The sequence below is a fragment of the Acanthisitta chloris genome, unplaced genomic scaffold (genome assembly GCF_000695815.1).
Source record: "Acanthisitta chloris isolate BGI_N310 unplaced genomic scaffold, ASM69581v1 scaffold12633, whole genome shotgun sequence".
NCBI lineage: Eukaryota > Metazoa > Chordata > Aves > Passeriformes > Acanthisittidae > Acanthisitta > Acanthisitta chloris.
In genome coordinates, this window is record NW_008666704.1 from 59,278 (window position 1) to 72,214 (window position 12,937).

The 12,937-nt window shown below is 42.4% G+C and overlaps 1 protein-coding gene across 1 annotated transcript in view; it reads right to left on the bottom strand.

Annotated features, from left to right (window-relative positions):
- Positions 1 to 1,167: 1,167 nt before the first annotated feature.
- The window catches only part of PDZRN3 (PDZ domain containing ring finger 3), a 30,688-nt gene continuing 18,918 nt past the window's right edge, over positions 1,168 to 12,937 (bottom strand). Inside the window, exons 4-8 of the mRNA XM_009072246.1 lie at positions 7,194 to 7,292; positions 6,260 to 6,322; positions 5,918 to 6,019; positions 4,751 to 4,867; positions 1,168 to 3,600 (exon numbers count right to left, since the gene is read on the bottom strand). Of these exons, the coding sequence (XP_009070494.1) occupies positions 2,050 to 3,600; positions 4,751 to 4,867; positions 5,918 to 6,019; positions 6,260 to 6,322; positions 7,194 to 7,292 (1,932 nt within the window). The 3' untranslated portion in view covers positions 1,168 to 2,049. The remainder of the gene's footprint in view (positions 3,601 to 4,750; positions 4,868 to 5,917; positions 6,020 to 6,259; positions 6,323 to 7,193; positions 7,293 to 12,937) is intronic.

Sequence of the window (12,937 nt, forward strand, 5' to 3'; positions counted from 1 at the left end):
GAAAATCTTTCTCAGACTACAGCAGGGCTACACTTTATCCCAAAGGAAAACAGAGTTTGAAGATAAATTTACAAAGGCTTATTGACATGAGTGGCAGATTACATGGGCTGAAGGTGCATTTTTGAGTATGTAGAAGCTTACAGTGGAGTATGGCAGACACATGTTCAGTGGTAATTCAGTGCTAGTCCACAAAGGGAGGGGAAAACCCCCCAAAAATCTGTTGTTTGCTTCTTGATGTCAGACAAAATAAGCACCAAGAAGCTGTTAATCTCTCCCCTTCCAATTTTTCACTTCTATCAGTAAGATTATAATTTTTAGTTTGTACAGTTATGATAAAATAGTTCAGAACAGAAATTTAGAAGGATTTGGGAGCAAGTTTTCTCCGGGGTCAAGGGAAAAGGGAGAGGGGATGGAGAATCTAGTGGAAGGTGTCCCTGCCCATGGCAAGGTGTTGGAGCAAATTAACCTTTAAGGTCCCTTCCAACCCAAAGGATTCTGTGATGATCTGGGAGCTATTCATGAGTCTATGTCATATAATCCAGCAAAATATTCCAATTTATATCTGAACTCTTAATCAGAGAAAGAGAATGAGAAAAGGAGTGTGATACCTGTTGGACATCTTTGTGTTTTTTCACCATCTGTCTGCTTATTTGCTTTAACCTATATATGCTTTCGTTTCTGTATTGTCTGTTTTTAATGCAAACCCACACTGAAGTCTGTAGGTGAGTTTTATACAGCTCTAAGAAAGCACAACCAATGCAGAAGAGCAGAAATCCTATTCCTCAGATTGCCTTGTGAGTTGGTGGCTGCCCTGACCCTGGTGGTGTTCAATCCAGGCTGGATGAGCCTTGAGCAACCTGATCTAGTGAGGAGGTGTCTCTGCCCAGGGCAGGGGTTGGGACTGGATGATCTGTAAGGTCCATTCCAAGCCCTAAATTCTATGATTCTATGTGCATTGCTTGATTCTACTCTTGATATTCCTTGTGCTTCTCCCTTGCCTCTTCCCTCCATCTCTCCTTCCCTCCAGAAAACCTCCACCCAAACTCCCCCCAAAGTCAGGATGCTGATTATTCCGTCAGGTTTGACTCCAATGTCAGTCCAGGCATTCCTAGGCTCAAGGAAAGAATAATCCAGGTGGTGAAAGGGAGTCAAAAGAACTGAAAATAGTTTGAAATATAAAACAATAATTTATTTGACTTCATTTTACTTGTTAACGTTTGTAGCTAATGATGATTTCATGAAACTGCTTTTATAATTCAAGACATTCAGATCTATAAAGCAAACAGTTACTACCATGGACTTTCCAAATTCCACAAACTGCCTTATATAAACAAATTAGCTGTACATGCACATTTCTTCAATAGGTTGCAACATTTGCAAACATGCTTTAAAATCCTTTAAAGCTGCATTTATAGTGTACTTTGCTTCAGGCTTTTCAGATGAAACCTATATACTTCCTCCAGAAACCTTAAAAAGAAAAATGTTTAAATGTTGAGCATAACTCTAAAATCTGCTGTTTGATAAATGTTAAATATCACAAGAGAATGACTCTGAGTTTAAACCTTGAGCTAAGTATTGATAAACAGCACTCAGTGTAGGAGTGAACAACAGCAAAATAATATCACAAAATATGGTTTCACAAAAAAAAAAATACATATGTGCAGTTGCTCTTGTGGGTTTTTTTTTTCTTTGCATGTTTTTAGGTAAAGAAAAGCATGGGTACCTTTTAATATGAATATAGTTTAAGCAAATAACCTGTGTAAGTATGGTTAATACATTTCTGATACTTCAACACTTCATGTAAAAGGTAACAAGTAAAAAAGTACAATCAGTATTCCAAAAAGCACTGCTACTATTGCCTTTGAAGGAGATGGGCAAGCTCCTTCTCCACTTCAGCATGGAGATCCTGGCACCCACAGTTGTAGAGTTCAGTATTTGAACCATAAACTCGATGACTGTATCTTATATACAAAAATCTTGCCACATTGAACGAGGCATTGATTCCTACCCCAATGGTAGTGGTTTATGTACATAACTTAGCAATGGTGATTATACAGTAGTCACTGAGAGGAAGGAATTGTACACCCGTGTGCCATCCGGCGACTTTGTTCCGTGGGTTAGCAGTTCCTGGATTGTCATCCAGTTGTCAAATATCTTTTTATTTCTCTTCTTCATCATTTTTTTGTGGCTCAGTTCAATGATATTCATCTCTTTCTTCTCTTCTGCGCCCTGCTGTTCCTTTAAGCATTCTAACCTGCTCTGCATCATGAACTCACGTCTCCTCCTCTGCTCCTTGGCCTTCACCAAATGCTGCTTGCGCTCCTCCTTGCTCCAGTACCGACCCATCTTCATCTCACTGATGGCATCGTCATCAGTTGTCATCCCACTGCGCTCCTCCTTGATCTTTATGGCACGTTCCCTCAGCAGCCTGTCCCTCACCGGCCTCTTTGTAATGTACCGCGTGCCGTCGCTCCTCACCTTCACCTTCCACTCCATCCTGGGCTCGCTCTGCCCCGAGTTCAAGTCTTTGCACATGCTCACCAGGCTCATCTGGCTCTGTGCATACTCCACAGCCGATTTCTGTTGGATCAGCTGCATGTAGCTCTGGTAGTGCTGTGCGTGGGCAGGGATGTGAGCGTGTTTATAGGGAGAGTGATGGTATGGAGACACGTAAGAGCCCGAAGGCTTCTGACCGTGGGTAGGGCTTTTGCTTCCATCGCTGGCTTTCCTCTCCTTGCTCTCCAGCTGTTTGCCAAGGTCAGGCTCTTTAGCAGAGGCATGGCATTTCCCAGCGCTGGATTCATGGCTTTCCGAGCTAGCAAACAAACTCTTTTGGGACACATTATACGCCACTGCCCCCTCGTTACCTTGACAGTTAATGCCTTCTGCAGTTCTGCGCAGAGAATTGTCGGGGGAGATCTCCAGTGTGAGCGGCGTGCTGCGGCAGCTCTCGCCGGTGTTGTACGCGCTCGAGCTGTCCTTGTCCGACTTCTCCGGGAGCTCCGTGATGTCCGAGAGCTCGTGCCTGCGCACGTCGATGCTGGTGTTGTAGTTACGGAACCCACTGTTGTGCAGCATCCAGGGCTCGCGGTACTGATCCTTCAGCTGCTGCATCTTGTGAGCTCTCACGATGTTCAGGCACTCGAGCTCGATGCTGCGCAGCTCCTCGTTCAGCATCTCCAGCTCTCTGTCCACGCTCTCCTGGTCGCTTTTGCTCATATCCAGAGTGCTATTGTGATAATAGAGGCTGTAAGGGTTGGCAGACTTCACCTGGCACTTCAGTTCCAGCAGCTCCCGGAATCGCTCGCATTCATCCACAGGGATGCCGAGGAAGTCGACGTCTGTGCAGTCAGCCGAGATAAAGGACTCGTTGCTGAACTGCATGTCGCCACTGCCTAGGGTGTCGTGGCTGTAGGTCAGCTGCTTCTGGCTGCCTAAGGTGTTGGAGGAGGTGGTGTGATCGTCCGCGTTGTTCTCCTGCTCGGAGCTCTCGTCGTTGCGGGTGCTGTCGTCCGTGCGCCCCACGCCGCTGTCCTTCTCGTGCTGGTTGGATAAAATAGTGGCCGTGTCTGTGGTACCTCCATCCTCCTCATGCTTCTTCTAACAACAAAAAACCACAAAAACCAGAGAGAAATTATTGTAGGGACATGAAATGTTTCTGGGTGTTTCTTTTTTAATAGTTTTCTTGATCTGTCACTTTTTATGCTTTCTACGTCTTTTGATTATTAAGAACTCCTAGGAATGGTGACCAAACCCAGCCTATTGTCACTGTCCTTCTCAGAAGAACATGAAGCCTTTGCAGAAGAATGTGAGGTCTGCAAAGGACATGAGGATCATTTCAGCTATGTAGTAACAATGCTAGAAATCAATTTTCAGTGTTTCTTAGAGTAGAATTGTAGAATCATCAAGTTTGGAGGAGACCTCTAAGATCATCAAGTCCAACCATTAACCTGTCACTGCTGGAACCCCTAAACTGTATCTTCCAGTACTAGATTCAGACACCTCTTAAACATTTCCAGGGATGGTGACTCCACCACCTCCCTGGCCAACCTATTCCAGTGCCTGATCACCTAATAGTCTCCCACTCAGGTGCACAGCAGTATCTGGTCCTGCTGCGGTGCCAAAAAGAGAATATGGCTCTTCACAAAGATGCCACAGAGGATGTAGTTTTAGAAAACTTTACAGAAAAACTTTAGACAAAAGTGGAAAAACTGCTCAGTAACTTGCATGATTACTTTGATCATGGCAGAACAATGGGGATTACAGGCCCAAATCTGTGGACCTGCATAGACTTTGGTATGTAAATTTTTTTCTTTGCCTTTCTCCCCATTTATAGACCTTCTTTCAATCATTTGCTTGAGTTCTATGTTTGGATTTCCAGGTTTTTGGGGCCTGCTTTCAGTCTGTGCATGCATAGCAAATAGGAAATGCTATAGGTTAGCTCTGTGCCTGCTCTATCCACTGTTCACCCAGTACTTCCCTCAGTGAGCACAGCCAGAAGAGTGGATTTATAAGAACTATGCTTGTGTTGCCATAAGGGGCAAAGCACAAAAGGTAATGTTCTAAAACATTTTGGTCCCTGAGATGAAGCTGTGCATAGTCATTTAATATCTTGATTTTGCAGAAAGTCCCTTTGCCTTGATCTTGGCTTAGTGTCACTTGAGACACCAAGTGTATTCAGTCAAGCTCAATATCGGAATATTGAGTGCAGTGGGAAGTCTGACAGCACTGCACAGCAGAAGGGCAGTACCTGCTGAAGCATGCTGGCAGTAAATTGCATTGCCTGGTGGTGCTGTTCCTCTAACATGTCCATGTGCAAGTCATCCAGAAAATCATTTCTGTCATCATCCATCCATCCTTCATCCAGCTATGGGAAAAGGGAGGGAAAAAACAAAGCAATTGTTGTTAAAAGAATGAAGACTGACATAAATGATGTTTTTTCTTTGTGGAAAGTGACTGGGAAATCTCAGGAGATTCCTTCCTGTGACAGTGCTGCCTTGTCCTGGGAAGGAGCACACATGTCCTTGTCCTAAATGTGGGTATTGACTGTCCTACCTCCCCCCACAGCTGCCTCCATCTCCAACAGCCCTTTACTTATGAAAAAACTCCAGCTTTTTCATCCATGGAAATATTTCTAAGAGCTGGGGCTGTTTTGTTTGCACACAACTTGATTAGGATGTATAAAAATACCCCAGAGCCCAAAGCTTGAACCCTTCACTTGTGAGGCAGCATCAAGGGTCAGAGGGAAAATGTGGCTGAGGTCTGTAGGACATCTTTTCTCCCATCCTCAATTATCCTTATGGGAAAGATCAGAAACATGCAGGCTAGCAGGATAGTGGTGACCCTGACCCTGTGTCTCCAGGTGCACTGGTAAGGGTTGTTCTCACAGCACCAGGAGCAGAGAGAATTCAAACAATAGTGAGAGTGGCTGTTTGTTCAACACCTTTGTTGTGCTAATCCTGCTCCACAAAGGGACCTGGTCCAACCTTCTGTTACAGCTGAGGAGGCTTCTTGACAGTATTCAACTGCTCTAAGAGATGGTGTATGAAGGGCTAAATAATAGGTGTTTTAATGAATGAATAATCAATAGCTGTAGGAATTAGAGTTCAGTGTGTTCTTGAAAACTGTGGCTCAAACCCATCCATAATACCTTGCACTGATGTTTGTAATGGCATTGCAGCACATATAAATCACCAAATGTCTTAGAAATTGAGCCTTAATATAAAATATATAAGTCCCGTGACTGCTGATTTCCATTATTTTAGACCATATATATGTCCAGTCAAACTGTATAATGTGGTTTTAGGTAGAGCTTGTAGATTTAGGTAGGTTAAAACTCTGAAAGAGCTTCTTTTTACAAAACAGCAACTCTCATAATTAAGACTCAAGTGAGGCCGTTTTGTTCTTGCTACAGTACCTGAATTTCTGGTCTTGCAACAAGCAAGGAGATATTCTTGCTCTCCTCACTGCTGAGAAGTGCCACAGCTTCCTCTCGGTTCTGCACCTCTATGCCATTGATCTTTAAAGAAAAAAGCAAGACAATGAAATGTTTTCATGAGGACACTTGGCTGCTGCTGTGATGAGTTTGACAGAACTGCATGGCTGGATAGATCCCAACACATCTCCAGCCTCGTGCAGATAAGTGTTGGGCAGGTGTTGGTTTGGACACGAGATGCTGTTCCACACCTCTGTGGGGAATGAGCAGAGGGGCAGGAGTTGGATTAGGGGTGTGAGGACCTGCAGCTCTTTCCACACGTACCTGAATGATGCGATCCCCTTCTCGGAGCCGACCGTCCTTGGCAGCAATGCTGTTGGGGTCAATCTGCAGAACAAGAGAACTGTGAGTGCTCTGCAGGTTTGAGAGCTCAGTGTTTACTTCCCTTGTAAATCCAGTCCCAGTAACATGACTGATAACATAAGCCCATGTGTCTGTCATTGCTGCTCCATCTGTGCTTGTCACATCTCCCTCAGTGACTACAGGACCTCTCTTTGCTTATGTCAGACAAAATGAAATGCAAGTTAAAATGATCAAGTCAACCCCAAAGCATTTCTTCCTGAGTTGCATCTTCAGAGAATGTAGGTTTACCATGTTTGCCTGGTATGGAGTTTTTAAAAACATTTTGTTTTACAGCTCAGTGCTTTGATTAGAACCAGTTTTTGCATAGAGAACAGGAAGGATTATTTCCTAAGTGGTGCATTTTAATGGAAGATTTAAGATTTAGTTATAAGTTTCTTTCCCCAAAATGCTGATATTAAATTGAAACAGGTCTGCATGATAAAAAGTTGATGTATAAAATGCTACTTCTTTCACGGAAGGAGGAAAAGAGAGACAAATGGGCCTCAAATCTTTGCAAATAAAAATGTGTGGGCTTTTAAAATAGTTTATATTGTTTCTGGTAAAATTGAGGACAAAAATTAATAGTGTACTAAAAATACTTTGAAGGCATCCTCTGAAGTAGCACACAGATTGTGTGGGGGAAAAATGAACACTAAATGTTAACATAAGGAAGTTTGACTTCAGTGGGTTCAGGACTGCACTCGGTTTGGAGAAAAGGAAAATAATTAGATCTCTTCCAATTGTTGCATTCTGGCTGTTTCTCCTACATGGTACAGACAGAAGATAAATGTCTTAAACGCTCAACAATGCAGTTTAAAAGGCAAATTGTCTCTTATGGAAATCAGCTCAATCTTACCTCACTCACATAAATACCCATATCATCTTCGTCGTCTGTTCTGTAGCACACAGTGAGGCCAAGCTTGTCCTGGCTGTTTGCTCTATGTAAATCGACTTCCTGAGGTTTGAAAAAGCAGAAAGATAAAGGCAAACACACTGTCAGTGAGACACTGGAGACTGATGGGAGCAATTTTTCAAATACAATGAAAATATTTTGCTTAAGTGATAGAGTGGATCTCTTTTCATTTCACTTGTAGACGAGGTTAACTTACTGAGCAAAACGTGATTATGTGCAGACAATCAATACCTGAGGCATTTTTGACCCTTCAATCAATATGAAGTCATTTTGGAAATAGACCTTTTATTGATCTTAAGGAAGAAAAATCACCTATATTTCATGTAGTGCTAAGATTTCAAAGGCTAAAATACTTATAAAGTATGATTTCAATATTTGTCACAGCTGATACATATTTCCTTATAAGCAGGGAAATTCTCTGGCTTTTCAGAGGAAAATATAATACTCCATTACCTTAAATTGTCTAATTTTCATGAAATGATCTAATAAATTTCTCAAAAGTGTGACTGAAGATCAATACATTGTCAGCAAAGCATTTGATATTGGTAATAGGAATATCATAAGCACTTCAATATCTTGCAAGGGTTTGGTTTCAGCAGGTCAAGGTGGTCTTGTTAGTCTCATGGACATTTAAGCCATCTTAAAAATATCTGTTCTTCCTCTATGCTTTTTTTTGCCATGAGGCATTCTTTCCCTCTGTTTGCTGCTGCTGTGTGACACTGGTTGGTACAAAGGTTTGAAGAGATATCCACAAGCTGTGGGATGCTCCTGGCTGGTGCACAGTCACCGTTCCTGTAGCATCTCTCACTCCTGCCTTCTTGCTTCTGAGGGACATCCCAGGAACTTAATGTGTTTAACCAACTTGTTGTGACTGCTGTGTCAGTCCTGAGGGAGGAAGGATGTTGCTCCATAGGCAGAGGTGCAGTAGCAGCTGTAGTTGTGTGTTTTGCTCCCCTTACATGAGTACCTGGCAGTGAGTGAGACCCTGCAAGGTCCCACTCCAGGAGGGAGGAGGCAGCTGTGGGGCTCAAACCCCATTGCCATGAAAGGAAAAGGTGGGACCAGGCTGAGGAACACAGGCTGAGGAAGAGGACACTGCCCACGTGTGATCCAAGGGCTGTCCCAGCCCCAGGACAGACCCTGAACCACGTGTTTGTGCTTGGATCTGTTATTCCAGTGGAAACATCCTGCTAACACAACTCCCTGCTTCTGCACATCCCTCAGTTGCGACCTGTGCTGTGCCATTTGGAAGGGGCAAGACAATAAAACAAGCTGATATGAATAATTTATTGGTGTGTCTAGCTGACAGCTGCCAAGATCAGCAATCTCATGTTATTTACTTGTCAACATGTGTAATTTCTTTTTTTTTCCTCCTAAAGAAACGTAGCTGTAAATGTCAGTGACATTTCAGCTGGTATTTAAGTGGTTTCAATCAATAGTATCCATGGTGAACTGCTGTGCTTTTTCTCCCTCTTTTGTTACTTAAAGGTTTGAACACAAGGCTTTAATAGTGGGGTTTTTTCAGATTTCTAAAGCTTTGGGGCTTTCTAGAGAGGACATGGAGACTCTTCAGAAGAAAAGATGAGACAAAGTGGATTCAGTTCTGATCTCAGTTGATCCTTGGAAATGCCACTGCAGGCAATGTGGCTATCCTGCATTTAATCATGGTGCAAGCTGGGAAGGATGTGGAAATTTATGCATTTGGCCTAATTCAGGCCTAGAATGGTTCCTATATTCCCTGCATACTATAACAAAAGGATTTCATGTCTTCAGGAACGTTTTTATGTACTGATCTGATCTGAAAACGTGGCAATGAAATGGTGGCAAGAAACTAGTGCTGTAACTCATTCTACTGTTTGCCATACAGGTAGTGAAAAGAATATATAAATGTTAATGTTATATCTATATATATATATGTAACACTTGAGAGTGACAGTGGATGAGAAGCTCCCCATGAGCTGCAGTGTGTGTTAGCAGCACAGAAAGCCAATGGAATCCTGAGCTGCATCCAAAAAAGTGTGAGCAGCAGGGCAAAAGAATTGATTCTTCCCCTCTGCTCTGGTGAGGATATACTGGAAGGTAATAAATTACCTGGCAAATTAAATAATATCTATTTTAACAAGAAGAAAAAGGTATCTGCTGTTTAAAAACGTGCAAATAAAGCAGCACGAAAAAGCTAAAGCAAACAAAAAATTTAGAGAGCAGGTGTTTAGAACCTGAATTTTTATGAGAAATTAGTTGACAGACTTACTCTTGGGTACAATCCCTCTAGTCCTTGGTAGGAACAGAGGAAGTGAGTTTGATGCTACTCAAATATGATAATTTTCTGAACTTAGAGATATGAACAGCTGCTTTCTATGGGTCTTCGCTTCAGTGAAGTTTTAATGTAATCACAAAGGTTTGAAATATTTGAGAGATAAAAGTCTGCAATTCCAGTTGGAGTTGAAAAATCAACACCAGAGCCTTCAAAGCAAAGGTTATTTTCCATATTCCGAGGCGAGTCTGTGTAATGCAGAGATACATGAAAGGGGGAAAGAGAAGATTGGCACCTGCAAGTACAGGTATGATGGCAGCTTGTGTAGTTGTACCAGGAATTAATTAAACACCAGGAATTAATACAGGCCTAGAAAACTTTGAAGGTGTAAGTTCACCTGTCCCAATGCTACAGGATTTGCTGTTTCTTCTCGTGGTGTCTTCAGCATTGCATTTCTGGGCCTGATCCTGGGAGCCTGCAGGGTTCTGTGCTCCTGGAATGCTTCCAGAGCCCCTGCTGGCCACAGGATCTCTCAGATTAGTCTGCAGATGAAAGTGTATTTAGTGCTCAACTGAGGCTCAGATACTATTGTAATGAACTCTGTATAAACCTATCAGTCCCCGACGCTGCGGAGAGAGACACTGAGGTTATCCAACACCTGGTCTGGAGCTGCAGAAATCAGCTGGCAGACAATGGTGGTAGCTACAAAAATCTGGGAATGTCAGGGCTGTGTTAATATGATAAATGCAAAACTTTCATCTATGAGCATTTTTACACCCGCAGATAATTCCAATCTGCTTCTTTAGATCAGGTAAAAGTGACATTTTGAGAGGCATTTGAGAGAAGGATTTGGATGCTCTTTCAAAATAGTCTGTGCAAGAGAACTGTCTGAAAGATTATTGGCTCCACATCAAATGTAGAGCCAAGGAGGGCTCAAAGAGCTGGTTGTTGAAATCCTTATGGCATTTATAGCAAGACAAGAAGAACTGAACATGCCCTGTGACATTATACCTGCAACTGCTCATAATAATGAATTAGGAGCAAGTGATCATAGTAAATTAACCTCTATAAGCTCAGAAGATCCTTCATTTGCAAGAGCTTATTGAATTATTGTACTGCTGATTTAGAATTATGGCCTGCCTGCAAATTCATAAAAATCAAAGTCCTTTCTCTAACAAGACAGAAATGAGCAGTAGAAATGTGAAATGAGAGGACAGAGATCGGTAAGAAAAGTTCAAACATTCACAAAGCCTCATCCACAGCTTGCAGCATAAGAACTCTGTCCTTTCCTCTCTCTCTCTGTAAAATGGGGTGGGTTTTTTCTATGTTGACCTCTGACATACCTGACCAGCAGGGCCCACTTTTTTTTCCTATTCCATCCACAGTTTGCACACATAAAATAATGTCAGGGAAAGAAATACAAAGAACTATTTCCTTTTATACTGTGTGAGGCCTTCTCACTTCTTTCTGACAACTGACCCTGGTATAACAGGAGGAAAACTCTTGTTCTTGCTGTCTTGAACTTAAAAAATTGATCTTTACATTTGTATTGCCACATAAATGTGGTTTTCAACACAGGTAAAAGGCATAAGCTCCACCCCTCTGCTTTTCAGAGAAGAATATTTATAAACCAGGTTTTCTTTCCAAAACTCTTTGCCCTAGAGAAGAAGTAGAAGTCTCCCTGGAGGTTTCTGTACCAGCCCAGCTCTGATGGGTAATTCCCTGATGGACTGTAGGGACTGGACTAGCTTAAGTCATCAGTGGTGCTGGGGAAGGCTGAAGAAAAGTGCTTCTCACTATGATGAAAAGAGGTTTAGGATACCTAAGTGAGGTCACCTGAAGGGTGCCCAGGCTCCTTGCCAAGCAGATGGCCAGTGGGCCATGATTTAGACCTTTCTCATGCAGTGTGAGGTGTTAAGGCCAGGTTGAAGCCCTCCAGAGAGCTACAGGAGGACAACCTTTCAGTACTGGCTTGTGAGCAAGCTGCAATGTTTTACCACTTCTGCATGTGTTCCAAACAAAGAACATACAAATATTTGTCTTAGCAAGTACAGCTGTGAAGCTTTTAAAGCTTTCCATATTCAATCACTGCCTGAAGCAGGTCTGCTCGGGCTGAAGCTCTTTGTATTCAGAGACACAGCAATGCCTTGAGAAGCTCCTGATCAGTGCAACTCCCTGCAGAGCAGGAGTTTTCATAGAGAAGAAATATATTCACATAAAAGATGCTTTGAAATGCTTTACAACCAGGATGGAATAAAAATTGCAGAGTGCCTGTGATGGAGACTACCAATTCCCATGTTCACATGTCTCTTGCTGCCTCCTCCTCTCCCTTGCTAATAGATTACTGAAAAAGTTAAAGACAAACTTCAGCCAAGGCAGCAGAGCACAATAAAGGGGAGAGATTGAAACCCTAGTCCTCAGCTTTTGTTTATGGTTTCCTAAAAGCAGTGAAGTCTCAATGTCAGATTTTGGTGCTCAGTGTGTTCAGTCTTTGCTGATCAGCTGCTGTGGTTTTGTGCTGGGAACGCTGTGAGCTCTGCACTGGGTGGGCAAAAAGCTCTTTGAATGAATCTGTTGTCCTCTTCAGTCTTTTGCCACAAATGGTTCACTTCTGTCTAGGACTCAGTGAGAATATCAGAGGGAAAATTCTTAGCAGTTGGCAAACATTTCATGTAGTTTTCATCTTCAAGCTTTACTGATTCTCAACTAACCATTCAGCCGAGTTCAGTTCTCTGCTTGGAAAGAAAGATCCACACACAAGTTGTATATTGGGAAGGGTGAAGACAGAAAGTGAAAGGGGAGGGAACAAGCTCCTTTTTGATGTAGAATGTTCCCCTTTGTAATGTGAGAAAGTTAACCCACTGAGAGAGTCCTCTCGGGCTGTGTCTGACAGCTGGGCAGACTTGTTTGAATAAACATACTAATGCATAACGCTGCTGGGGAATCCTGGAGTGACATTATTCTTCCTTTATGAGCCTGAAATGACTTCTGGCTGGGCCTCCATGAAGAATGAATGTACTTCTAATTTATAATAAAATAGGAGCTGAGGATTTAGTCCCTCTTTCCTTGTGGCATGGAAACTTCAAAAGAAAAGAAATGGTATTTATTTATTTTTGTAGTAGTGGGGAATATATGGCAGTTACCTCTGAGTCATCAATTTTAAGACAAATGCTGAGAGATAAAACTGGGAACACAGTTTTGGCATCTCAGCAATACTGCCAGCATAAATTCCTTCCTATGGATATTTACATTAGAAGCTCGTTGTGAACTTGGGAATTTCACCTTTTTTGTCTTGTTTACTCGTTACAAATCACTAACCAGTCACTTATAGACCATAAAAGTTTAGATGAGGAGCTTCTGATTTAAATTCAAAGCACATTTTATGGAGACAGAAAGCCAGAAGGCTGACTTGATGGCTCTCTTGCTTTCGACA